The 27,421-nt window shown below is 36.9% G+C and overlaps 1 protein-coding gene across 2 annotated transcripts in view; it reads left to right on the plus strand.

Moving 5' to 3' along the window:
• LTBP1 (latent transforming growth factor beta binding protein 1) overlaps positions 1–27,421 on the plus strand; it is a 262,417-nt gene that overhangs the window by 177,711 nt on the left and 57,285 nt on the right. Inside the window, exons 10-16 of one of the 2 annotated variants that reach the window (XM_070734142.1) lie at positions 736–903; positions 1,829–2,062; positions 13,306–13,401; positions 16,891–17,016; positions 17,732–17,857; positions 20,211–20,333; positions 23,258–23,377. In XM_070734142.1, the coding sequence (XP_070590243.1) occupies positions 736–903; positions 1,829–2,062; positions 13,306–13,401; positions 16,891–17,016; positions 17,732–17,857; positions 20,211–20,333; positions 23,258–23,377 (993 nt within the window). The remainder of the gene's footprint in view (positions 1–735; positions 904–1,828; positions 2,063–13,305; positions 13,402–16,890; positions 17,017–17,731; positions 17,858–20,210; positions 20,334–23,257; positions 23,378–27,421) is intronic. The other variant, XM_070734143.1, reaches the window with a different exon arrangement.

Genomic DNA, 27,421 nt, shown 5'->3' on the forward strand with positions numbered 1-27,421 from the left:
AGCATTTGAACCTCCTCATATACGACTCCCATTTTTGTTTGGCGGAGTTGAAAGGCACCAGTGGATGGAAGGCAGACATCCTCAGTGAGGTATGCCTGGCTGGTTGCTCGTGCTTCAGTATATCATCTTCGTTCCTCTACTCCCTCGTCACTACTGTTGAGTAGTGGGAATAATCACAGGAAACAGACTTCAAAAGGAACTTCTTTACTTGGCAACTTCTCTGTACAACCAACAACGTGCAGTCTTGACAGCTATTCCTTTTATAGGGAGCTGTCAGATGCTTCCACCAATGGCATTTGAGTATTTTCCCGCTCAAACTCTGAACCTGGGTAAAACCATACAGGCCGTTGATACATAACAATAGCTTTGTAATATGAGTGTTGGAAGTGAGTGTGTGATCTGTCAGCGTTCTATATTTTTACTGTTCACCTGCTTTAAGCTTGCTTAAGTGCTTCTGCATGGGAATAAGGCATTCTCCTAATTCTATGTTATTGGAGCATGGCCGCATCTAATTTGAACACTGGCTTTTACTTCTAAACAATTTGGGCTTTACTTTTGAAATGTAATAAATTTATGTCGGATATGACTTATGAAAAATGTTTTGTTCCTAGATATCAGCATTCTAATGTTGTGTTTAAGTGTTTTTTTTCCTTATTTGGTGGTGGAACTCCTGTGGTGTTTCTCTGTTTTGTTTCTCAAGTAAACTTTAGCATCCTCCTTCCCTTTTTGCTGCAGCTGAGAATCCCATGGTCATTGAAGAGAAGGGGCCCTGCTACCGGTTTGTCAGTGCAGGAAAGCAGTGTATGCACCCTCTCTCTGTTCAGCTCAGCAAGCAGCTCTGCTGTTGCAGTGTTGGCAAGGCCTGGGGGCCCCACTGTGAAAAATGCCCCCTTCCAGGAACAGGTAAGAGGTTCCCAAAAAACGGATGTATTTGCACCCATGTATAACATACCATACAAATAATAATCTAATGTCATTCACTTAGTCTTGTATTGATTGTATCTCTTATCATTGGAAACCACAATAGATGAGGGTTTTTTTTTTCATTCTACATTTTGTAATGACCAGCTTTCCAATTACAAAGCATTTGTTGAGTGATGCTTGTTACTGCATAATTCATTTTACAAGATGGTCACAAAGGCATTGAAATGTGTGTGTCTATGAGAATTTTCTAAAGTGATATTGGTCTTCATGTTTAGACTTGGAAAATATCCCTTGTAATTATAACAAAAGTGGCATTCCTAAGGCTTCTGGTCCGTATTAGGTGTCTGAGACAAGGTGGGAAGAAATTATAATGCTAAGGATAGGATACCAGTTTATTGTAGATGAAACATGGCTGGAATTAAAGGAGAGTTGGGTTTTTTTGTTTTTATTTTGCTTCTGAATCAAAGTTTCGTGTAACAGAAATAGGAAGTTTCAAGTCATTTAAATCATTAATAAAATAATAAATTGCTCAGCCAACCAAGCAATATGTTTAACAATAAACTTTTATTGGGAAATTTGATTTTGAGTAACTAATATAGCTTCCAATCTATTCCAAGACTGTACTAGAGAGGAGAGAGAAGCTCCAAATCTCTGAATCCAAAGCAGAATTTTAAAAATTCCCATTGTTTGGTTGAATTTATTCTCAAATTGAATCCTTTTCTAGGAGGGACAAACTTATTCAATATTACTGTCATGTAATTTGTGATTTTGCTTAACAATAGAATACATAACATTGATTAAAAATAAAATTCATTGTCAGATTTTCTTTAATATGTTTTCCAGTGTGTCCGAAATTTTACATTTTTAGATTCTTAAAAGGAATGTTTTCCCATCCCAAATCTAGCTGCTTTTAAGGAAATCTGCCCTGGTGGAATGGGCTATACAGTTTCTGGCTCTCATAGAAACAAGATATATCGTCACCCAGCAGTTAGAGTTCAGCCACCTGTCTTTGGCAAGACCCAGATTACTCATCCTGTTGTTAAAGGTCCTTCTCCTCCACCTCTCCCAGCAAAGGAAGAGCCAGTGGAGGCACTGACTGTTTCACAGAAACGTGAGCCCGAGGTGGCTGTGAGAGAAGGTGAGAGTGGAAAAGGGTTTCTATATGTAGTTTAGTGTGTTTTTGAGTATGTTCACATGTTTCTTATTTCCTATGTATTTCTTACAGTGCAGAATGCTTGTATCAAATGTGATAGCCTCCCAGCAGCCTATCAAGTATTTCATTGTATCATTTATTATAGGAACTGGTTTCAGATTCTACAACTTTGTGCATATAAAAAATATTTAGCCCTCTGGGCAAAGAACTGGATCAGGTGACCTATTCCTAGTAAATTATACATTTTCTTGCAGATATATGCGCAGGAATGAATCTTAATTTCATCCTTCATTTCCCCCCCATCCCCACCCAATCTGAAAATTGATTTCTCTTGGGTTAAATGTGAAATGTTTGGAATATTCTACGTTTTCGCAAAGAAACACAGCTTGCCAAAGCTTTTCACCATTGCAATTGTTGCCTCAAGTATTTCTAGGTGTCAGTTTCGTAGTTTTATGCCTCAGTCTTTGCATGGTTCCTGCAAATGGCTTTAAAATCAGCTGCTTCTAAGTGTCCTGTTTTTTTAACATGCTTAACATCAATGCAAAGAAAAGCAAAGAGCTTGCCGCATGTGCAAAAATGATTGCATTGCCAACACGCTATTGGTGAACAGAACATAGACTGGTAGACACAGAGTGTTATGTGGAATGTTGTGATTATTTTGATTTTGAATTATTGTCCTTCCGGAGTAGATAAATGTGGTTGTATACTAATGTGTCTTGGGTGGGCATTGAAATAATGCAGAAAGCACAGAAACGAGCAAATTCTCTGAAACGAGTTTGAAACCCTACATCTTACCTACAAAATAAATTCTTTTGAGATGCCTGAATATGTTTAATTTAGAATGGCTGGGTCCATTTTTGCATAGAATATCTACATGTTAATGTTTAATTGTCACTTAAATTGAGATGACTGTTTATAATAATTATATTCATACATTATAGTTGTCCTTTTAATCTTTGAAAAATACATTGTCAACCTAATGAACATTTTGAACAGATCTAAATCCAGTAAGAGGATGTTTATTTTTAAACAACATATATAGCTGCAAAGATATGTATAAAAATGACTTAAATTAATGTGAATTTTTTTCATATTAATCTTTATCTTGTATTTGTTCATTTTAAAATGTCCGTGATGGATTCTGTGTTAATAACAACTGATCCAAATTTATTTTCCTGTTAGAAGTTTTGTATGGAATTTCTTTAAACCAGAGAGCAATGTTAATATCTCATTAAAGCTTTATTTATTTGTCCTTTAAGTCATGGGCGTGGACAAACTGTACCAGGAGATGCTAGTACTAAAGGTAAAATATTTCTTAAAAGGAGGATAAAGTTGAGACTAATCCACATGATAATCAACTTATCAAACATTACACTACCAACCAGTTGTCCTTTTGCTCTTTCATGGAATCAAAATAACATTTAGTTTTTATTGTGGTATGCAGTAATGAGTATTTCATTTGAAGTTGAAAGTCATGCTACTAATGTAATATAACCTGTATATATAAGGAACAAAAAGCCCAAGGTGTAGCAGAGTTTAATGTGTGACTAAAGGAGCGGTGTAAAAGGGAAGGCTTTTGTTTCGTTAGTCATGATGTCTGCAGCTGGTCCAATGAAAAACTGTACAAAAGAGATGGTTTGCATCCATCAAAGAAAGGGACTGAGCTACTTGGTATTTCCTGGATAAACATTTAAACTGAACAGCAGCGACAGAGATTTAATTGATACAGAACATTTCTGCCCCCAGCAAACAAAAATTAATATGGTTAACAGTGCATGAACATAGATATGTGTGTGGGTAGGTTTATCAGCCCTGCTGTCGAGTGAAGCCAAACATTTAATAGTGAGTGCCATATCATATGCACTAATCAAACAGGTGACAAGAAAGTAGGGGCAGTCAGGCACAACATAGGTCATATAGACAGTAAACACAAGGTCAATCAAAATGATGGAAGAATAGATTCATTTTAGCACAAAGGATTGAGAAAAGATATGTACCTTGCAGTTAAATCCTTGGAGTCCTTGGAGAGAGGCAGCATATAAATCTGATAGATAGATAGATGGATGGATGGATGGATGGATGGACGGACAGACAGACACTTTTCATTTCATTCCTCTGTAGTTGTCTCGCTTTCTCCTTTTCTTTATTTCTTGAACATGCTGAAATAGTAAGTTTTCTCAGAAGAATTATTTCAGTTCCATTTTTGTTTACAATTTGTGGTCCTGACTCACATGGAACTAATTTCATGCTGTCTACATGTAGCTCTCTAGACTATTCACTTTTGTTGTCTTAAAACAAATCTACATGAAATATCAAGTAGTTGCATTTTGATGAACCCAAATATTTGCAAACTTTGTTTATCCTCATAATTTTTTTTTATCAATGTGCCTATTTTAATGAGTCATTCAGGGTCAGACTGACACTTAATCCAGTTATCAGTGAGAGATTTGCTTTGACTTTGCAGCATTTTAGAATATAAAATAGAAATGTGCAACTCATGATAATTCCTTGGTTTCAAATCACAGAATTTGAAATGCAATAAAGAAACTATATTTTAAAAGTGATTTATAAATGTGATATAAAGTATTTTTGCTTTCTACACTAAGTTCACTTTTCTTTCTCTTTTATGGAAGCTTTAGCCTCAGTTCTGATGAAACATAACCTAAATGACCAATTTTGAATATTCATAAAAAGAATTGTACTCAAGTACTGAAGGAATATAGGTAGTCCTTGACTTCCAATATTCATTTAGTGACAATTTAAAGTTGCAACAGCACTGAAAAAGTGACTTATGACTAATTTTCATAGTTATGACCTTTGCAGCTCCTCCATGATCATGTGACCAAAATTCAGATGCTTACCAGCTGATTCATATTTACTGTGGATTTATGTACCACGTCTGCTGGAAGTTTGTTCCAAGGATCTACTACTCTTTCAGTAAAATAATATTTTCTCACGTTGCTTTTGATCTTTCCCCCAACTAACTTCAGATTGTGTCTCCTTGTTCTTGTGTTCACTTTCCTATTAAAAACACTTCCCTCCTGGACCTTATTTAACCCTTTAACATATTTAAATGTTTCGATCATGTCCCCCCTTTTCCTTCTGTCCTCCAGACTATACAGATTGAGTTCATTGAGTCTTTGCTGATACATTTTATGCTTAAGACCTTCCACCATTCTTGTAGCCCGTCTTTGGACCCGTTCAATTTTGTCAATATCTTTTTTGTAGGTGAGGTCTCCAGAACTGAACACAGTATTCCAAATGTGGTCTCTATATAGCGGGATCACAATCTCCCTCTTCCTGCTTGTTATACCTCTAGCTATGCAGCCAAACATCCTACTTGCTTTCCCTACCGCCTGACTGCATTGTTCACCCATTTTGAGACTGTCAGAAATCACTACCCCTAAATCCTTTTCTTCTGAAGTTTTTGCTAACACAGAACTGCCAATATTGTTCTTGTCATTAGTTGTCAACAGGAAGAATTATTCTATTTTACAGGTTCTTCCTTTTGGGGTAGCAATTTGAAAGACCATAAATGTACATTCATTTACAAAGCTTGCTACATGACAGAGGGAGAGGGTTAAAAACATATCATAAATAAGCAACTAAAAATAAATTTTAATAAGCAACTGTTTTTAGTAAGCACCAAAATATTATAGCACTCATTAAGTTCACAAGAGGGTCTGGGCCTGGGACTGCTAGCCAACATAAAATTGGACCTGACAACAGCAGGAAACGTTCTCAGGGAAAATGTTGTTTCAAAGGATGTGAGAAGCAGCACAGAATAGATCTATCCAGGCTACACAAGATGATATATTTCATAGATGGGATTCAGAGCATTCTCATCATAAGAGAGATTACAGGAAAGGGAAAAAATAGTTTGAAAAAGACAGGCCTGTATATATCCAGGTGCTAAGCCATGAAGGCTTTATAGACAACATTCAGAAACTTGAATTACACCCAGAAGCCAACTGATAATAAATAATAGAGGAGAGGAGCCAAAAAATTACTCACACTACTTTGTTCTAGACCAAATATAGTTACTGAATTGCAAAGTTCTGCAATAATTTAAATAAGCAGTAATTAAGACATGTAAGAAGAGTGTAAGAAGAATCTCCTAATCCAGGAAACAATGTAATAGAATAGTCTGTTTCACCGACAAGTTTTTCTGCAGCAAAACACAGAGGTAGACATGAACACCACACCTTTTTTGATTTTTGGATGCTGGAGTTGCCTTTCTTTTTTCTTTTTACATTTAGAAACATACGCAATATACAAACATACATTACAATCATTATTATTACAATTGAAGATCGATTAATCAAAGTTAATATGAATACTATTTATATACCCATCTAATACATATAAATAATTATGTTTTCTACTCTTCAATATATACACATTTACTTTCTGCTCCTAGTTGATATATTAATATTTACATCTCATACATTCTTCTCCTTGTTTCTTAACCATTTGTACAGTCTGCTCCATTTATTTTATTTATTATTAGAGTTGAAAGGGACCTTGCAGGTCATCAAGTCCAACCCCCTGCTCAAGCAAGAAACCCTACACCACCCCAACCAGATGGCAGTCCAATTTTCTTTTGAATGTGTCAAGTGATGGGGTGTTCACAACCTCTGCTGGTAGGCTGTTCCACTGATAGATCGCTCTCACTGTCAGAAAGTTCTTCCTTATTTCCAGGTTGAACCTCTCCTTGGTCAGTTTCCATCCACTGTTCATGGTCTGGTCCTCTGGTGACCCCCTCCTCTCTGTGGCAACCCTTCAAATATCTGTATACTTCTATCATATCCCCTCTGGCCCTCCTTTTTGCTAAACTATCCATGCCCAGTTCCAGTAATCTCTCTTCGTATATTACATAATATTCAGAATCTTCTTTATCCTGTAGCTTCTTAGTCATTTTGTCCATCTCCGCACTTTTGAGAATTTTTTTTTTATACTTTCTACATCATTAGGTGTGACATTTTGTTTCCATTTTGTTGCATAAGATATTTTGGTGGCTGTTATTATATAAACTATTAAATAACATACATCCTGTTCAACAGTTGCCTGTAATGATTCCTAATCAATAAAGAGTTGCATTTCTTTGTCACTGATACATATCTCTGGATTTAGCTAATCTTTTTGAAGACATCTAAACCACTAGAAGTTTCTTCTTATTTTTTACTTTCCAAGCTTAGTTTTGCTGATATTTTAAATCTCTGCATCCGAGCTTAGTTTTGTTGATATTTTAAATCTCTGCATCTGAACTGATATTGTCTTTGATAGCTCTCCCAGCCATTCTGATTTGTCATAGTATGTTATCAGATTAGTTATATGGCAGATTTTATTCTTCTGCTATGCTTTTGAATTGCTGCAAGAGTGACACCTTTCAGTGCAAGATTTTTGCACTGCATCCATCTCTAAATTTAATGGAATTGCTAAAATAGTATTTGCTCTAATTTGAACGGTATTTGCAGAATTCATCAGAATTCTTGAGAAATTTCCACTCGAGTATTTGGTGCTTTCTTTGGTGGAGATGAGTCAAATAGTTTGCATTGTTGTTCAAGGTGAACAATCTTTTCAGTCCCCACTGTTTATGATAAACCAATGTTAAGAAATTCTCAGAAACAAATGACATTATTCTTAATATATAACCATATAGAATAGTTACATGGTACTAATCGTTGCATAGAATACTGTCAATGAAGAAAGGTTTATTTGCACAAAAGTGGGATATATAGTGTTCTGTCTGGGTGCCCCCAGACTTCAACACCACCTGAAAAAAGCAGCCAGACATGCTGGTAAAAGCAAAGGCACTTTATAGTTTGAAAAACAAACACAGAGAAAAACCTGTTCTTCCACACAGGCAGGCTATGAGGCTTCACAGCAGAGTCAGGACAGCCAGACAATACAGCAGACTTCTTGCTGGCACACACACCACTGTAGAGAATAAGACCCACGCCTTCCCCCCCCAAGGTTTCAGCCTTCAAGGCCACAAGACAGAATCAGAGACGCCAAAGATCACAGCCAGGTCCCAGGACTCCCAAAGATAATACTCCACAATACAGGAAGGGTGGGTCTGCCTTTTCAGCCTTTCTGGGGAGAACCACACCCAAACCCAGCTGTTGCCTATTTAGGGCTGGAAATACCTGGCTAATTGTCCCCTTCGTTGTGCTGCTCTTCTCTGCCTGAGATCGATGATGGCTTGGGCATTTTCATCTAAGGACTCCAGGCTGCTTGCTGGGGAGAGCTCCACCCCGGGGGACTCAGGCTGTTCTCCCTCTCCCTCGGCCTGATATTCCTCCTCCCCGTCTGTCTGGGCCTCCTCCTCCTCCTCCTGTTCCTCATCCTCCCCCTCTGAGCATGGAGCTGGCAGAGGGTCAGCTGTTCCCTGAGGAGCCTCAGACTGAATCACAACATATAGTTATTCATATCTATTTAACCCAGAGGTTTGAATCAATGAACAGATAAATATAAGTCATTGTTAAATGGATTCCAATTGTTGAACTCTGGGAATATACAAAAAGCAACATAGCAATAACAATACTATATACTGCCATATAGTGCTTTACAGTATTCTATGAATAGTTTACCAAGTCAGCATATTGCCCCCTGCAATTTGGGTCTTCATTTTACTGACTTTGGAAGGGTCGAAAACTGAGTTAGCCTTGAGCTGGTCAGAATATAACTGTAGACAGTATAATGCAATACATTCTAACCACTGCATCACCAGGGCTTCGTGTATAAAAAGTGCTTTGTAATGTAGTTTAATGTAGTTGTTTGTAATACAATAAAACTGATCAGCTTTCACTTTTAACTGGAAAACCTGACTTCAACTACATTCAGTGGCAAGGATGGTAAATTAGAATGTAATTCAAACAACTGATGTGATTTATATAATTATGTGAATAATATAATTATGTGAATAATATAAATTTACCCAAATAACTTAAATCCATATTGAATTAACATGATTTTCCATGAATAGTTATTTAAATCAAGATTTACTCTAGTATACTCTTATCCTGCTTACCGTATATTATAACATGTTGCAGAAGCTGAGTCCAAAAACTTAATACTTTCTACTTGTTTTGTTTTTTTTAAATAATGGCTTTATTAATTTTCAAGATTAAATGTTAAAATACAAGCTAACATAAAAGGGAGAACAAAAACAAAAACAAAAGTGAAAAAAAGATATTTTAAAGATTGATGTTTAAATTGACAGAAAGGTGGCTTGTATTATTATATTTCTATTAGAAGATGAAGATTATTTTTGTTATAAATGATTTTACATCAATTTTTGATGTAAATAGTTACTAGTTTCTACTTGTAAGGGAAGTGTGATGAATCAGTTCTACAAATTATAGGCCCAATGCATTGATATAAATATTGGATGGAGATAAATAGCCCAGTGATTGCGCAAGACACTAGAGTGGATAGTTTGGATTTTACTGATAAGATTAGTCAATAATAGGATCTGTGCTCTAATCAAGATTAGAAAAAGTATGATAATATCTAAATGTAATTTAAGGCTTAAAACCTGCTATACCACACATTGTCATTGCGTTACAAAGTTCAAAGGCAATTTATTCTGCCTTTTCATGGCCAAGCAAATGTGTTTGTTTTTAAATCTTTTAAATTATTTGCTGAGGGAGGGTCTTTTTTTTCTCTTTTCCCCTTTTCTCTCTCCCTCTCATTCTGCTCTCTCTTGCTCTCAGAGCTTTCTGAATGCATTTCTACTAGTTTCCTGCTTTTGTGTGTGATTTTAATTAATTATAAAAGACATTACTGAGGAATATGGTCTATTTTTAAATAATAAATAAATAGTATTAGTCATGGCAGAGAGGAGAAATTACACTCCTGATGTTGTTGCTTTGGATTCACCAGAAATGTTATGTCTGTACCAATCCTAAGAAGGGGAATTGTTTTTCCAATGGAAGTGCAACAAAATTTAGCAAAACCTTTCCTGGCATGAAGAAATATTTTTTAAAAGCACGATGAATCTTTGTGGTCTTTTGAATGTTGGCATACACAATATTTTTCGTGCTGCTTCTCTGCCTTCTTTACGTTACGGTAGACTGAGATTTCAGCATCAATCAAGACTGGACAACCTTGAGGACTGTAATTTTTCTCAGCTCCACCTGATCACAGGCCCATCGGTGCAAACGGTGGACTTGGGATATTACAAAAGTAGGCAAGGGTGACATTTTCAGATTATTTTTCTCCCACTTTGAGTGGTTTGAGAAGAACTTAAAATTCAAACCCAGAGAAGATTAAAAACCAGCCTGTTTTTCAGGGATTTTAAGGTAGTCTAGAACTGGGGTCCCAACCCTCAGGGGCAATGCATTCATAATTTAAAATCCCGCAGACCACTAATACGAATCCAGAACACTGCTTGCTGAAGCTCCTGGACTCCCAGTGATGGGATGGGATCCTTCAGGCATTCTGTCTCCCTCTCTCTTTCTCTCTCCCCCTCCTCTCTCTTTCTCTCTCCCCACCTCTTTGTCTCTCCCTGCCTCTTTCTCTCTCCCCTGCTTTCTCTATCTGTCTCTCATCTTTCTTTCTCATTTCTCCCTCTCTCTCCCCCTTTCTCTCTACCCTCTCTTTGTCTCTCTCTGTCATCTCTCCCTCTCCATCTCTTTCTCTCCCCCTTTCTTTCTCTATCTGTCTCTCATCTTTCTTTCTTTCTTTCTCATCTCTCCCTCTCTCTCCCCCTTTCTCTCTACCCTCTCTTTTTCTCTCTCTCTCTCTCTCTCATCTCTCCCTCTCCATCTCTTTCTCTCCCCCTTTCTTTCTCATCTCTCATCTCTCTCCCCCTCTCTCGTACTCTCTCTCAGCTCTCCCCCCACCCTGTCTCTCTCTCATCTTTTTCTTTCTCTCCCTCCCTCTCCCTCTTTCTCTCCCTTCTCTCTTTCTCCCTCTCCTCTCTCTCCCCCCACCTCTCCCTCATCTCTTTCTCTCTCTCTGACATATCTCTCCCCTCTCTCTTTCTCTCTAACTCTTTCTTTCTCTCTCTCCCTCAGACACAGTAAGGGGAAGAACAAGCTGCAAGTTGCTGATGCCCATTGCTTCAGCCTGCCTATGCCGCTCCCCCTCTTTGCACCGTTAGTTTATTCTAGCAGGCGAGGGCTGCACTGCAAAGTTGCAAGTTTCATGTAACTCCCTCTATGGTGGAGATTTTAAACCCCACCATGAGCTGCCTGGCTGTTCCCATATTCCAGAGTTCTAGTCACATGACTGGCCATTAGTCATCCCGGAGCACCCAGGTGTGCCACGGACCACCAAAATCTTCTCATGGACCATCAGTGATCTATGGACCACCGGTTGGTGACCTGTGGTCCAGAATGTTTTAAGTCTATTCAGAGTTTAAGGATTCATTTTGTTCCTTAAAACAGTGACTCCAACCTGTCTGGCTTTGTGGACTGGCGGCGGTAGGGGGATAGGGGATGATTGCACATGACTGGTAGATGAGTGTACATGGACAGGCAGTTGTATTTGCATAGGTGGCAGGCCCACACATGCCACTTGCACAAATGGAACTGTTGTACCATTTGTGGAACACACTCTCACCTGCCACTCACACAAATTGAGGTGTGCACACACACTTGCCCACTGCTTCTGCAGCTAGTTGCAAATGGGCCAGTACCAGACTACAGCCCAAGGTTGAGACTACTATCTTAAAATCCATAACTCCATAATAAAAAAACCCCAAAACCCATAAATGAGAGTTTTTTCCTACTCTGAGAACCTTTGGAGACCGAAGATGGGGTGTTGATGTTGCAGATTGCCAAATTCAGTAATTGAGGGGATAATAAGAAAATCAGTACAATTATACATAAAAATCTAATTTGGTATTAATTTACTTTGCCCATTCTTTCTTTCAGTTTCTTGTTCAGCTTGACAGTAATAACTACTTATTACTATCTTTGGTTTTTGTAATTTTAAATTCATTATAGGTTATGTATTATACAATCTAGAAAAGCACATTAGATAGCAGGTGAGTTATATTTTAGGAAGCCTTTTCAATTTTTCCATGTTTTGAAGAATACAGTATTGTTCATTAGAATGGGAAGATGATCATTGTATATATTTCAGTGTCTGTACAATATGCCTGTTATATCCAATGAAGCTTTGAGTTGTAGTCTTAGATCTGATGAGCCCATTGAAATCTGGGGAGATTGTGTAGCTGCTGTGCCTACTTGATTGCGCCCAAAATGTTATATGGAAGAAAGAAAAAATATCCTTGATTATAATGATTATTAAAAAGGTGCTAGAATGCTCAGAGATAAGTAAATTAACAATGGACTTGATAGAGAGAAAAAATAATGTTTTATAAAATTGTGGAATAAATGGTATGATTGGCTTGAAAGGAAAAGTAAAATTAATGTGTAAAGTAATATAAAATGATGTATCAAAATAAATGTAAATGTAAAATGTAAATAGATGTAAAGGTAATATACAACAAGTATAAAATTGTAAACAGAAATAAGAATGCTTAAGTTAAGAATAATAGCTTTAGATATGGAAAATATAGAATAGAGAAGATACTTTCGATAGTGACAAGCTGTATGGGTGAAATTATGTTTTGTCTTTTTAATTTGAAAAAAATCAATAAAAATATTTTTTTAATGTTATATGCAAGAATAGGGCACGTGTATCTGCATATAAATCTGCATATGCATATTTAAACAATATTTTGAATTACAGGGATAACACATTTATCTTGGAAAACACATTTGAATATGGGGGCTGTCTGTTACCCCAAAATAAATAAGCATTATTAGAAGGTGATGCCTACCATTTCTGCTGCAAACATATTTTTCCAGCAACTCTTAAGCAATGAAGTTGATTGTTATGCTTTCTTCAGTTATTTGTATTGCACATTGCCCAATATATTGCCATATATGACACAATAACAATGAATAATCTGAAGTAAAGGTTCAAATTTAGATATTTTAAAGGTATTTTTTACTATTAGTAATTATGCCTGGATATCCATATTGAAACTCTAATACCATCTGGAATCTTACTTTGGATATTTCTGAGGGTAAATGCAGCTAGTGGTATAGGTTAGATGATTCCTTGTGGAATGCTTTTAATATGCATTGTTAAAACTGTTACATATGAAGCGGATATTAGTACATTTACATTGGTCCTTAATGCAGTAAGCTGTCTATATTTTTAGGGATGCCTATCTCATATAGAAATACTTTTCTTTCACTCAATAGTGGTGGAGAAAACCTCTCCTCCGCTGCCTGTAGAAGTTGGACCAGATGTCTCCACTTCAAGTGCTAGTCAAGTGATAGCACCAACTCAAGTTACAGGTATGATGCAAAAATCGTTGGTTGGTACAATTTGGTACATATTACAACAACCAATGGAATGTTACAGAGCAGCAGAAGAAAATAATGAACCCACAGGATTCAATTTTAGGTGGACAGAATGCTCTGTGTAAATGCCTGCTTCTGTGCTTCAATACGTTGAATTATTTAGATGGCGAGATAAAGTTTCTGACTTGTTATCAGAATCTTCTGGAATGATTTCACAAGTTTATATATCAGCTGCAGTAATTCTGTTTGAGAGGTTTCAGGTTTGTCCTTTAAAAATGTATATCTACCAGTAGAGTTTATTTTAATATCGATCTCAAGGAATTAGGACTTGTATTGCCATGCAGATATTCATTAGCGTATTACTGTAAATTATTTATTATCCTATGCAAGTGATCACACTCTTATTCTGCCCTAAGATTTCATAAAACCTCATTGTTCTTTAGTGCCTAGGACAACATGCTTCTAAAGTGAACAACTGGATAATTATTACCTAAATTTGATTTAATTAAATAAAGTATAAAAATCATAAATTGGAAAATTAAACTTTATTATGGACCATGCTCAATTAATATGTAATGATATGCATATGTGTTCCTCAACTTATGACCAGTCCCTTGGTGATCATTTGAACTTATAACAGAGCCAGGGGTGGGCTCTAACATACCTCGCTGCGTCATGGGCATGTACATGCGCAATGCCAAAAGATTTTTTAAAAATTCCACCCACCCCCAGAAGAGGCGGAAACAAGATGGTGATGTATGCGCAGTGCTGGAAACTGGGCTTCTACAAATACACAGAAGGGGAGAAAAAAATGGAAACCCTCCCCCAAAAATTCTGGGGAGAGGGGAAATAATTCCAAAAAAAGATAGCAGTGCTCACAGACTGGCACTAACCAAACCGGTTTTGTGACATTATTGTGACGTCACCAGCGGGTTGCTACTGGTTCGGGTGAACCGGTCCAAACCAAGAGGAACTCACTTCTGAACAGAACTTCAAAAACTACTTTTGACCAAGCCAGCCCCTGTGTGCCGTTAACATTATTTCATTTTGGGTACTTGGCAACCAATCTGCGTTTATGGCCATTTGCACACGACTGCAATTTTTGATATCTTTTTCTGGAAAAGTGTTTATTTTTGATTAAAAAATATTAATCACCCCATAGTGAACAATGGGTATTCACTTAATGATCACATTTTATAGCCACAGCACTTGCTTTAGGTCTGTTGCAGAAAAGGTTGCAAGAGGAATCCAATCATGTAATTACAACGGTCATGACTTATGACCATAATTGCCAGGCTGAGTATGATCATACATTAAGGACCACCTCTCAACACACATCTCTCTCTCTCTCTCTCTCTCTCTCTCTCTCTCTCTCTCTCTCTCTCTCTCTCTCTCTCTCTCTCCCTCCCTCTCTCACATACACACACACACAGAGATTTGTTTGAATGGTTTGGGTCTTACATATTCTAGACCAGTGTTTCCCAACTTTGGCAACTTGAAGATATCTGGACTTCAACTCCCAGAATTCCCCAGCCAGCATTTGCTGGCTGGGGAATTCTGGGAGTTGAAGTCCAAATATATTCAAGTTGCCAAGGTTGAGAAACACTGTTCTAGACAACCTGTTTATTTTCCACTACTTTACATGTAAATAACTTATGGGGACTTTTTCATGGCATTGGCTCTTTTTCAGCTGCAGATATTTTTTCCTCCAGATGTTTATTCAAGGCCAAACATCTTCCATGTTGCATGTGAAGAATGTAATCAATGAATGAGAGCAAAATTTATTAAATCAACAATCACAATGTTCATATGCACGTCTAATTCAACTTTGCCTTACCAGCGCCATTGGGCCTATAGCCTGTGTACAATTCTTATCTGTTTTAATTTGACATTTCACAACCTCACATCTTGAATAAGAAATAGTGTTACTCCATCTAGTAAGGACAACAGCAAAACATTGCCAGACATCCTGGCTTTATTGCACATTACTCTTGCCCAGAACTTTCTCCAGAGGAGAAAATAAAAAAGTGAAAGCTGAGGTAATGATGCTAGGTTGTTACGAGGAAAATTTTCACAGTTCTCCCAGGCAGCACACTTTGCCAATAGCAGGAAGTTGCCATGGCAAGAAGCTCTTTGGACAAAATTTGCAGCCCTAATCCTCTACTGATATTGTAATTTAATTAATTATGGCATCATGCCATCATGTCAGTGTTAAATCATAGTGTTAAATTGTAGTGACCTCATATTGGACTTCTCCAACATAGTCAATGAAGTTTTTTTAACATTGCACAACTGCAGTTGAATGCATCCATCAATACATTACTGTATATATAAATTCAAAACATGGGGGAAAAGACCTTTACAGGAATTTATCTAGATGCTTATACAGTGGTACCTCTACTTAAGAACTTAATTCGTTCTGTGACCAAGTTCTTAAGTAGAAAGGTTTGAAGTAGAAGCAATTTTTCCCATAGGAATCAATGTAAAAGCAAATAATGCGTGCAAACCCATTAGGAAAGAAATAAAAGCTCAGAATTTGGGTGGGAGGAGGAGGAGGAAGAAGAAGAGGAGGAAGACAGTCACTGATGAAGGAAGAAGGTAAGGTGAGGTGAATCAAAAAAATCCAAAACTTTAAGGCTTAAAAAAAAAGAGGGACTCTGGGGCAGCGAGGAGGAGCATGTGCCTCCCATTCACCCGGCGCAAGACTGCCTCCCATATACTGTGGCAGAGAGAGAAACCCAGGTGGACGAGAGGGGGGAACGCCCCACTTTTTTGACTGAAAGGCGGCGGCGGCTGCTGCTACCTGCTTCCTCTTCCTTCCCATGCTGAAGGGCTCCCCTCTTCTCTCACTCGCTCACTTTGTAGCTGCTGCCTTTCCTTCACTGTGGTGACTCCTCAGTTTGGCTGAAGCTGAGTTGATTCGGCCAGGACGAAACACCTTCTTTTGCCTTTCCGTGCCCAGGCACTCCAGGAGGCAACCTCGTGCCAGGTGTGTGGGAGGCAGCACGGGGGAGTTGCCACAGTGAAGTGGTTTACTCCCTCTCCAGGGACCCAGAGAAAGGAAAATGCTTTGTTCGCTCTGGACTGCCAAAGCCTCCTTAAGCGGCACCGAAAGGCTCCTTTGGCAGCCCAGAAAAGCTCAAGATGGTCAGGATTAAAGGGGGAATGGCAGAAAACTGACCAGGTCTTCATGCCGCTCTCAAATTTCCTGGGAAATTTGGGCTCCGGTACTTAAGTAGAAAATGGTTCTTAAGAAGAGGCAAAAAAAATGTGAACATCCAGTTCTTATCTAGAAAAGTTCTTAAGTAGAGGCGTTCTTAAGTAGAGGTACCACTGTATTATGTTTCACTTTGCTGTGGAATTTCTTTTTTAATCTGAATTGACCCTAATTAGTTTCTGTGTTTTGTAAATCCTTCTTTTAAAATTGATGATATGATAAGATGTTTGAAATTGTTTACTTCAAGTATTTTCCTCTTCATTTAGAAATCAATGAGTGTACAGTCAATCCAGACATCTGTGGACAAGGACATTGTATTAACTTGCCCGTTGGATACACCTGCTTATGCTATGATGGATATAGGCTTAATGATCAACAAAAAAAATGTTTTGGTAATCTACATTCCATGTTCCCAGTTGTTAACATGATGCACATGAGAAGGGTCTGGAAAAATACTACTATAGCAAATAAGAATGGTTCTTTGGGGCACATAATACAAGTTAAAATATAATTTTAATTTATTTTCCCCGAATTTCTATATATGGCATGCTTGATTTGTTTATTTCCTTTAAAGACACACAATTATAATTTGATTTACACATTTGAGTGAAGAAAATTGAAATTTCTTGAGTAATCACTCAAGAATTTCATAATTTTGTAATCCTAATCCAAACCTAAGCAATTTTATGACAGATTTACTAGGATATTTGCAAAAAAATATATACAGCAACTCAATATTTAAACTCCTCATATAAGTAATTTGACATTAAATCTATATAAGTAAAATAGAGCAATCTTTACCTCCTGATTTCTAAAAGATTGCATGTATATACAACGCTTGCTCCTCATATTGATAAATATATATGTTCCATCTAAAAGATCAGCAAATGTAGATTTCATCACCAAAAAACTTAATGCCCCAAAGCTTTAAACTGATAATTATGTTTTTTAAATCAAATTTTATATAAAATCTTATTATGTAAACATATTCTAATATTTTTTAAAAAATCATTAGGTACTTAAGTATATTATAGGGAGTAAAGCGATGATAATGTAAGAATATGTTTTCTTTTAAAAAGTCTTCGTATATTTTTATTTCTTTTACAGATATTAATGAATGTTCTCAGACTCCCCATCTCTGCTCCCTTGGGCGTTGTGAAAATACAGAAGGAAGTTTCCTGTGTATTTGCCAGGCTGGGTTCATGGCCAATGAACAAGGAACAGATTGTGTTGGTAATTACTAAGTTTTATATGAGGCAGCTTATCAATACTTAAGGCTAATGAGCAAGAACATGAATTTGAAATATATTGGAAATGAGTTAGATTGATTAAGGAAAGAATTTGATTGAACAGATACATTCGTAAAAAATACACAATGCCCTATCCCATGCTATAGTGGTAATTAAGATTTGATCACAATTACAGAGGGAAATTACTGTTCACAATACAGACTTCAAATATATATTTGGACAACCGTACTTCCTTGACAATAAAATGTTGGTATAAGAACAATGGTAATGTCTGAAGCACAATAATAGAGAGAATGTGGGTTCTAATCAAAGTATTTTCTTCAGTAGACTCTGATGTTAATATAATTTTTAAATGGCAACAACGTTTACTGTAAATATTTATTTAGGAGAGCTATATAATAATAATAATAATAATAATAATAATAATAATAATAATAATAATAATAAAAATAAATTTATTGTCATTGTCAAAAACAACGAATTGTCCTTGGCAACGAAAGTCGTGTGACATCCAGAGACCAGTCCCACCATACATAAAATCAGAATAGGTAAATTTAAAAATAGAATAAATGTCCCGCCCACTACAAATTCCCCATCCTGAACCACTCAACCATCTACATGACAAACCGATTAATATTGTCCAACAGTTCACTGATGGTGACCCTTTAGTTCGTTGTTAAGTGCGAGTATAGCTCTGGGATAAAAACTATTCAGGAAACGTGTGGTCCGAGTTCTAGTTGTTCTATATCTTCTGCCAGAAGGCAGCAATTCAAAGAGATTGTAAGCAGGATGAGAAGAGTCTTTGAGAATAGTATGCACCTTCCTAGAACAGCAAGATGTGAAGATGTCATCCAGGGCAGGTAGCTGGAGCCCAATGATGTTCTGGGCAGTTTTAATAATTCTCTGTAGAGAATTATAATTTGTTGATTATATAATCTATATAATATGTACACTCTTGAGAATGTATTTGTATGGCCTATTTTTTCAATCTCTAGTCATTAATTTGGGGATACATTACTCAGGATGGTGAGAGTTAATATAGAAAGAGAGATACTCCCAGATCCCCCAAATCTAAATTATGTTTATTGGGAAATGTTATTTTCAATAGTGATCAAGCACTTGACAGAAATTACAGTACAAATTATTTGTGTCTAATATTGTGGTTTTTACATGCTAGACCGGAAACAACCACCTCTGCCATTTATTTTGGTTAAGTTCTCTATATAACACAACAAAGTTGGAATATTTCTTTTCATCCTGTTTCCACCAAGACACAATCACTTTAAAAAATGGATGCCTAATATGGACATTAATACATAGGGTATATGTTGATGTAACAAGAAATGACTATTTTTGTATCTTATTTTAGCATTGTTTTCCCTTTCAAATATAATCCAATCATTCTGAACTAAAATCATTTTTCTCTTTCTACTGATACTATTTCTATTTGTCTCTGTATATAAAGAAACAAAAAAGGGGGAATAATGAGAAATATCAAAATAATGATAGAGCAGGAATGAGCAATATAGTGAACAACATCTGGACGTCAATTTTATTTTTCATAAAAGTGGCAAATTTCTCCTATCTGTCTCATGTAGGAAGCATACTAAAAAAAATAGAGAGAATAAAGATGGTAGATCATATTCTTCATGTATTAAAGTTCCAGGTTCATTGCCTGATATTTCTGGCTATGATGGAAAAGTCTGAAACTCTAATGAGTTATTGATATCTGTATACATTATAGAGCTATATAAATGTACAGTATATCCAGGGGTGACGGGGCAATACGCAGTGGGGTAGCGAAAATGGAGCTCCAGCCCAGAGCACCCAATTTGCAATGAAAGAGGTTGAAAGAAAATTCAGGGTGTCCTGCATAAGCCACGCCCACGGTGTGGTAGTAAAAATTTTGGTAGCCCTTCACTGAGTATATCTATGTACTTCTGACTAAGCAAAGAGCATTTTTCATAGACTTCAGTCACAACAACTTCTGTTGATATCTAAGCAGCAAAAAAAAAAGGCGTTTAAAAATTGGGGATACTGCAGAACAGACCCATGAGTTAGGTAATAATAACACACATGGTGATAGTTTTGCAAGGACTTTTGAATTTAAAAAAAGATCTTTTAGATCTTTTGAATTAAGATTTAAAGTAATCTATGGATTTAGTATTATGTGAGTAGTATTTGTCTGTTTGTCTGTCTATTATCTATCTATCTATCTATCTATCTATCAATCCATATATCTATCATCTATCATCTATCTATCTATCTATCTATCTAAACTGCTGTATTTTTAATTTAATGTTTGTGTTAAAATTATCATAAAATTGGGTTTCTAGATGTTGATGAATGTGCCAGGCCTGATACGTGTGGAGAAGGACTCTGTGTAAACAGCATTGGTTCATATAAATGTGAATATTGTGACAGGGGATTCCAGATGAACAGAAGGGGCCAGTGTGAAGGTGGGTGCTAAACAAATGTCTCCTAAACAAATTTCCCCATTACTTAGCTTTAACTATTTATAATTTGGGGGGGGCGGGGGGCTGTCAAGGAAAGTTAAACTATTAGAAGTGTCCACAATTAGCCGAGATGACAAAATCATAATGAAACATAAGTAGAATCCACTACTTCCCTGGAAGCATTCTTACTTTACTTTACTTTACTTTACTTTACTTTATTAGACTTGTATGCCGCCCCTCTCCAAACACTTGGAGCAGCTCACAACAAAATACAAAGCACAAATCTAATATTAAAAACAATTATTAAAACCCATTATAAAAACAGTCATACCATCCAATTAAACCATACATAAAATGAAACAGCTAAGGGTCAGTTATGTCCCCCAAGCCTGGCGGCATAGGTGGGTTTTCAGTAATTTGTGAAAGGCAAGGAGGGTGGGGGTGGTCCTGATCTCTGGGGGGAGTTGATTCCAGAGGGCCGGGGTCGCCACAGAGAAGGCTCTTCTCCTGGGCCCCGCCAGATGACATTGTTTTGTCGAAAGGACCCAGAGAAGGCCAACTCTGTGGGACCTGATCGGTCGCTGGGATTCGTCTGGCAGAAGGAGGTCCCAAAGGTATTCTGGTCCGATGCCATGTAGGGCTTTATAGGTCATAACCAACACTTTGAATTGTGACCGGAAACTGATTGGCAGCCAGTGCAGGCTGCGGAGTATTGATGAGACATGGGCATATCTAGGAAAGCCCATGATAGTTCTCTTGAAATGTTGCAGGCAAGTAAGTAACAGTGGAATTATTATGTCATGATACAATAGAAGTACAGGCAGGACTCAATTTGCTCTGGAGCGCATATTTCGTCACTTTCTTCCCTTGCTAACACAAATATAGACCATATGCTATTGAGAATAGCACAAGCAAAGCAACCTTTGCCTCTCCTTTCCACATGATAACCCATAAGGATTGTATACTCCTATGGCCTCAGTTTTTCCTTTCTCTTTTTCTTAGGTGGTTCAATATAAAGTATTAGGATATATTACTTTTGAAGAATACCTCCAGGGCAGTAGTGGGTTCTATTTACCTTTGCTACCAGTTTAAGAACGGGAATGGGAGCACATACTTCACACTTGCGCAATGTTTCTGCACATGCTCACAACATTTGACATCCAGGCGGATGGGTGGAGCGTCCTGCCACTGCTGCTACCAGTTTGTCAAACTGGTAGCAACCTACTACTGCTCCAGGGCCTATTTTTTCAAAGTGCTTCTGGAACCAATTTTTTTTTTGAAAGCCTGCCAATCTTCTAAGGTTTTCTTGTGGGTTTTTAAAAAATCTATTAAAATTCTGGAAGGACTGAGAGCCTAATGGATAGTATGAGACACACCTACAAAATCAAGTTGCAGATCTTCCAGAATCAGCATGGATGGCAGCCAACAATATCAGTTGCCTCGGTGCTATCTTGTTTTGGGGATAGATTTAATTTATTATATAAACTCTATAAAACCATAAACAACTGAATGGCTTTGCCTTAGGAAACACATTATCTTTTTAATTTGCTAATCTTCTGTCCTGAAATTGCTTATAAGATTGCTATTTCCAATGAAGGTAATTACTTTGGGGTTATGTAACAGCAAGAATTACATACCAAAAAAATCAATTTGCAGTTGGCGCAAAATACTGGCAGAAAAGATCAACTTCAAAGAAACCATCTAACCCAAAAACATGTGAAATTGGGTTTTGGCGTGAAATTTCTTGCTTTTGAATAGGAAATCAATGTAAATTTACTTGAAGTCTTCATATTTCCATTGTTCTTATCTATAGCATATCATTTTATCAAGAATATATTAATCATTTAAACCTATCATTTCTAGTTCAAATATCTACAAAAAGATTTAAAAATTACCTACCTTCTCAATCCCAGACAGTATCTACTTGTTCTTTATTGGTGTTCATAACTTTCCCCATTGTCCCTCTTAATCTGTTCTCAAATTTTGTGTAACTTGTATAAGTCTCTTAACTGCAAAATAAGTTATGCTTTGTACAAAGATCTTAGTGGAGTTGAGTTGTGAGAGATGCAAGTAGGGTTTAATTAATAAGGCTATAGTTCAATAGCCAGAGCAACTATATTATTATGTATTTTCTCTGTATTATTGCTAAGCCACATTATTGCTAAGCTTAGATTTAAGTTTTTTTCCTAACACAAACCAACAACAAAAACTAGGAAGCATCAAGAACAAACTTCTTGTTTTCAGAATAGGGCTTTTGTAAACATAATATTACTCAGTCAATAATGTATTTATAGGACCTTTATATCTTAGTTTCATGTAATCATTTATCTCTATGAATGTCCTTTTTGTTGCCTTAAGAAATTAAAATCTTTAAATATACGCAAGAAGTAAAAATATGTAAATATATGCATCAATGGGAATAACTCAGCCATTAACTTATTTACTGCCCTTTTGTGATGGAAATCAAAAAAGAATCTTTATTCTTTTAGACTGTATGGGAATTAAATGAAGAAATAGTGCCTTATCTGTGACCACCATGAAAACTGTATAGATTAATGGAGATTTTAAGCACTAAAAATGCACAAATTGAATGTAAACTGTTTTCAAGAGGAATCCCCTGGTTTTGAATTGGAAAGTTTCAAAAGCTAAATGTGTAACTGTGAACTTTGCTTGAAAAATAGTTTTGTGATCAAGATGGAGCATTTCAATCTCAAAATGGTATATTCTAAATTTGATTCAGTTCTGATTTAAAATGTTTTGCATTTTTTACACACTACCAAGCACAGTCAATTTTTTGGTTATATAAGATATGCCAGTGGAACTATTCCATTTGTATTACAATACCTTCCTGCATACTATTACCGCTTTGATGTGCATTTATTCTTTAATAACCATTAAACATTTTCACTGATGTTTTGTTTTCATAGACATTGATGAATGCTCACTGCCACATGCATGTCCAGATGCAGAGTGTGTTAATGCTCCTGGTTCTTATCAATGTGTCCCTTGTAGAGATGGATTCAGAGCATGGAATGGAAAGTGTCATGGTATATATTTTCTTGAATTTTTTTATCCCACTAAAATCCTGTTGAAATCAGTATTAAAAATGCACATAACTCTGTTTATGGAAAATATTTTTGTTTATATTTCTCCTAGATATAGGCATTTTTTCCTAGTATTTGCATTTCAGATAGACAGTTTCTCCTAAGACTTTTTTTGTTTGTTTGCATATATTTTCCCCTAAAATCCTTGGTTTTATGCATATGTTTGGATTGTGAGCCATATTGCAAAAGTATGAAAAGGGTAGACTTTTTTCACTAAATATTTACCTCAAAGAACATTCAAGAATTACACAGTATAAGTCTGGTTGAAACAGTTAATATTAAGATAGAAAACTTACAAAATGTCAGACAGAACATATTTTGTTACACTTTCAAGCCAGTTTGTTGGCATGAAAATTTAGCTCAATTTTCCTACTTGCCTTTCTTTCTTTCTTTGTTTGTTTGTTTATTTGTTTGCTTGCTTTTTTGTTTATTAATTTTTTATGTAGCCCATCACTCCTACAAGGTGACCCTAGAAGACTTACAATTTATAAAGCAAGTGAAAAATAGTCAAAATGGTTAAAAGATTAAAATGCCACAGATTAAATATTATTATATTACGATATATTGCATTATTTTATTATTAAGCTAGTGAGGTGCTATTTCTGAAGCTCTTGGTGGACAAAAGCTTTATTGCTGGGTTAAAAATTTTTTTTAAAAACCTTGATCCTATATAATCACTTTTTCTGTTCATTTAGTCATGCATTCAGCTTTGCAAATACAGTGGTACTTCTACTTAAGAACGCCTCTACTTAAGAACTTTTCTAGATAAGAACTGGGTGTTCAAGATTTTTTGCCTCTACTTAAGAAGCATTTTCTACTTAAGAACCCAAGCCTGGAAAAAATTCCCAGGAAATTTGAGAGCGGCACAAAGGTCTGGACAGTTTCCTGCCATTCCCCCTTTAATCCCGGCCATCTGGGCTGCCAGAGAAGCCTTTTGGTGGCTCTTAAGGAGACTTTGGCAGTCCAGAGCGAACGAAGAATTTCCCTTTCTCTGGGTGCTCTGCCAGCACCCAGAGAAAAGAAATGCTCTGTTCGCTCTGGGCAGCCGAGGAGTCACCACAGTGAAAGAAAGGCGCTGGCTACAAAGCGAGCAAGCGAGAGGAGAGGGGAGCCCTTCAGCATGGGAAGGAAGAGGGAGAAGGTAGCAGCAGCAGCCAGTGTATGGGAGGCAGTGTATGGGAGGCAGACTTGCACCGGGTGTATTGGAGGAACATGCTCCTCCTCCCCGCCTCAGAGTCTCTTTTTTTTTAAGCCTTAAAGTTTTTGATTTTTTTGATTCCCCTCACCTAACCTTGTTACTTCGGCAGTGACTGTCCTCCTCTTCTTCCTCCTCCTCCTACCGCCCAAATTCCAAGCTTTTATTTCTTTCCTAATGGATTTGCACACATTATTTGCTTTTACATTGATTCCTACGGGAAAAATTGCTTCTACTTAAGAACGTTTCTACTTAAGAACCTTGTCACGGAACAAATTAAGTTCTTAAGTAGACATACCACTGTACATTCTTTTGCATTTCTGCTAAAATGGGATGCAACCAAGAACTGTTTATTTAATCTGTATCCTTCATTTTATTAAAACTTTTAACAATATTAAAATAGCATAATAAACAAAACACTTGCAATAATAATAAGCATGGAATGCAAAAATAAAAACAGGATCAAGCAATAACGTTTACAGTTTAATCTTTAACTAAGTTTTCAGTAGAATGTCTTTGAAAGTTAGGAGTTATAAAATCTGAAGTAAAGTCTGTCTAATTTTCCAATGTCCAAATGTATTGGTGTACAAAGTAGGCCGTATGCATACATACATGTATGTATGTACGTACGTACGTACGAATGAATGAATGTATGAATGTATGTAAGTATGTGAAGGACAACTGACATATTATTCATGTGATATAATATAAAAAATTGGATGTAGTGTGCAGCCTACATTGTGAGTCTGACAGCATGGAGTCACATCGTACGAGTCAAGACCTGTTATATAGTTAATTCTCCTATTTGTCTTGCTCCATATCAGACATCAGATTTGGGCTTCAGTAAAGGTCTGAAGAATAAGGCTAGTTGCCTGGAAGATGATGAGATTTTAGTGCAGGAAGGACTAAATGTAGGACACTCTTGCATAGATTATGTCTGCACCTCAGAATGGGTCTAAATTTTTGGAAATGTTGGCCTGCTGCTAACAATAACACCCTGTTTCTCTTTCTCGTCTTTCATAATAACCAGACATCAAGACATAACAAAATAAATGTCATGGCATTTTTGCATTCGAAATTTCCCTGATCCTGCTCAGTTTCATCTGATGTGCACTTTCACCAACTCCTCTGCTTGTCGTGCTTGTTTATCCAGGAGTGGGGGACGAAACCCACGGTTGATGCTTCTCACATTGGCCCTGTGTGTCTAAAAACCTCTCTGCTTGGTGTTGTTAATAATAAACTGAAGCCAGAGTGTAATTTGTTGTTTACCAAGAAGATATATTTTACCCTTCAATTCCTCTCCACACCCATTTCAAGTTTTCCATAGCTCTATCATAGGCTCATATATTACAGTGAAAGAATAATAATATTTCAAGAGCTTGGCCTAGCTCCTTCAGTCCGGTTACATAAACTGCATTATCTGTCTATCTCAAACATTGTTAGATTTTTTATGGCTCAAGGCAGTTTATGAAAGAAGATATTGTGACCCATTATCAATCTGGATGTGCTGATACTTTCACTCATACTAGCTTTGTGAAATGCAAGCTAGGATATTCCTCCTACTCCCTACCTCTAAACCAGTGATGGCGAACCTTTTTGTCTTTGGGTGCCGAAAGACTATGGGTGTGTTATCGTGCATGCGCAAGTGCCCATACCCATAATTCAATGCCTGGGGAGGGCGAAAACAGCTTCCTCCATCCCATGGAGGCCCTCTGGAGGCCAGAAACGGCCTGTTTCCCAACTTCTGGTGGGCCCATTAGGCTCATGTTTCACTCTCCCCAGGCTCCAAAGGATTCCCTGGAGCCAGGGAAGGGTAAAAACACCCCCCATCCCCCCCAGAGACTATTTGGAAGCCAAAAACACTCTCCCAAGAACCTCTGTGCGAGCCAAAAATAATCTGGCCGGCACACACATGCACGTTGCAGCTGAGCTAGGGAAACGGCTCGTGTGCCAGCAGATATGTCTCTGCGTGCCACCTGTGGCACCCGTGCCATAGCTTCACGATCACTGTTCTAGACTTTATATAGGATGGGGTCCTGATTCTCCCTGAGAGAGACAAACCTGCAAGTATTTGATGCCAAGCCATGTAGAGCTTTATATTTTAAACCAGTACCTTGAATTGAGCATGGAAGGTTATTGCTTATCCATGTAGTCAGTTGGGCATAGGTTTTTAACACTCTACTCTTTTTTGTTTTTTTATAAATCGAAGAAAATGTATGTCTTTTTTTTTAATCATCCTTTATTTTCTTTAGAATGTATATCATTGAATAAATCAGCTAGAACATATGAGAAATCATTTTCTGAAAAAAATCCAGCTAAAAGAAATTATAGTTTTCCGGTATTGTCTAGAATCCTACTGCATGGCTTTTAGCGTCTGGCAGCAGGGAGAGATAATTTTATTACGTTGGCACTGACTCTGGCTTTTGGCATCTTGTCCTGTGATGTCTGCTTTCAAAGCAAAAAAGGAACGTTTGAAAATGACAACCAGAGCACACAAGCATTTCTTGGTACAGTCTTTCATTGTGCTAGTACTTGTTGGCAAACCCTGAGGGGCTTATTCAGCATTTTCTGTGATTTTAAGCAGACATACTTTTACAGTCTTTCTGAACCTCCACCTATTAATATACTTTCATCCATTATAAAAACTTACGTCCCCCTTTTCTAAAAGAAAAATAGAAAAAGCTTTGATAAAATATCAGGGACATTTGTGGGGGGCGGGCGAAATGCATCAAACCTGCCTTTCTTTGGTTCTCCAATACTAAACATAATGAGTAACATTAGTAGTGTTGTGT

Source organism: Erythrolamprus reginae, chromosome 1, assembly GCF_031021105.1.
Source record: "Erythrolamprus reginae isolate rEryReg1 chromosome 1, rEryReg1.hap1, whole genome shotgun sequence".
Classification (NCBI taxonomy): domain Eukaryota; kingdom Metazoa; phylum Chordata; class Lepidosauria; order Squamata; family Dipsadidae; genus Erythrolamprus; species Erythrolamprus reginae.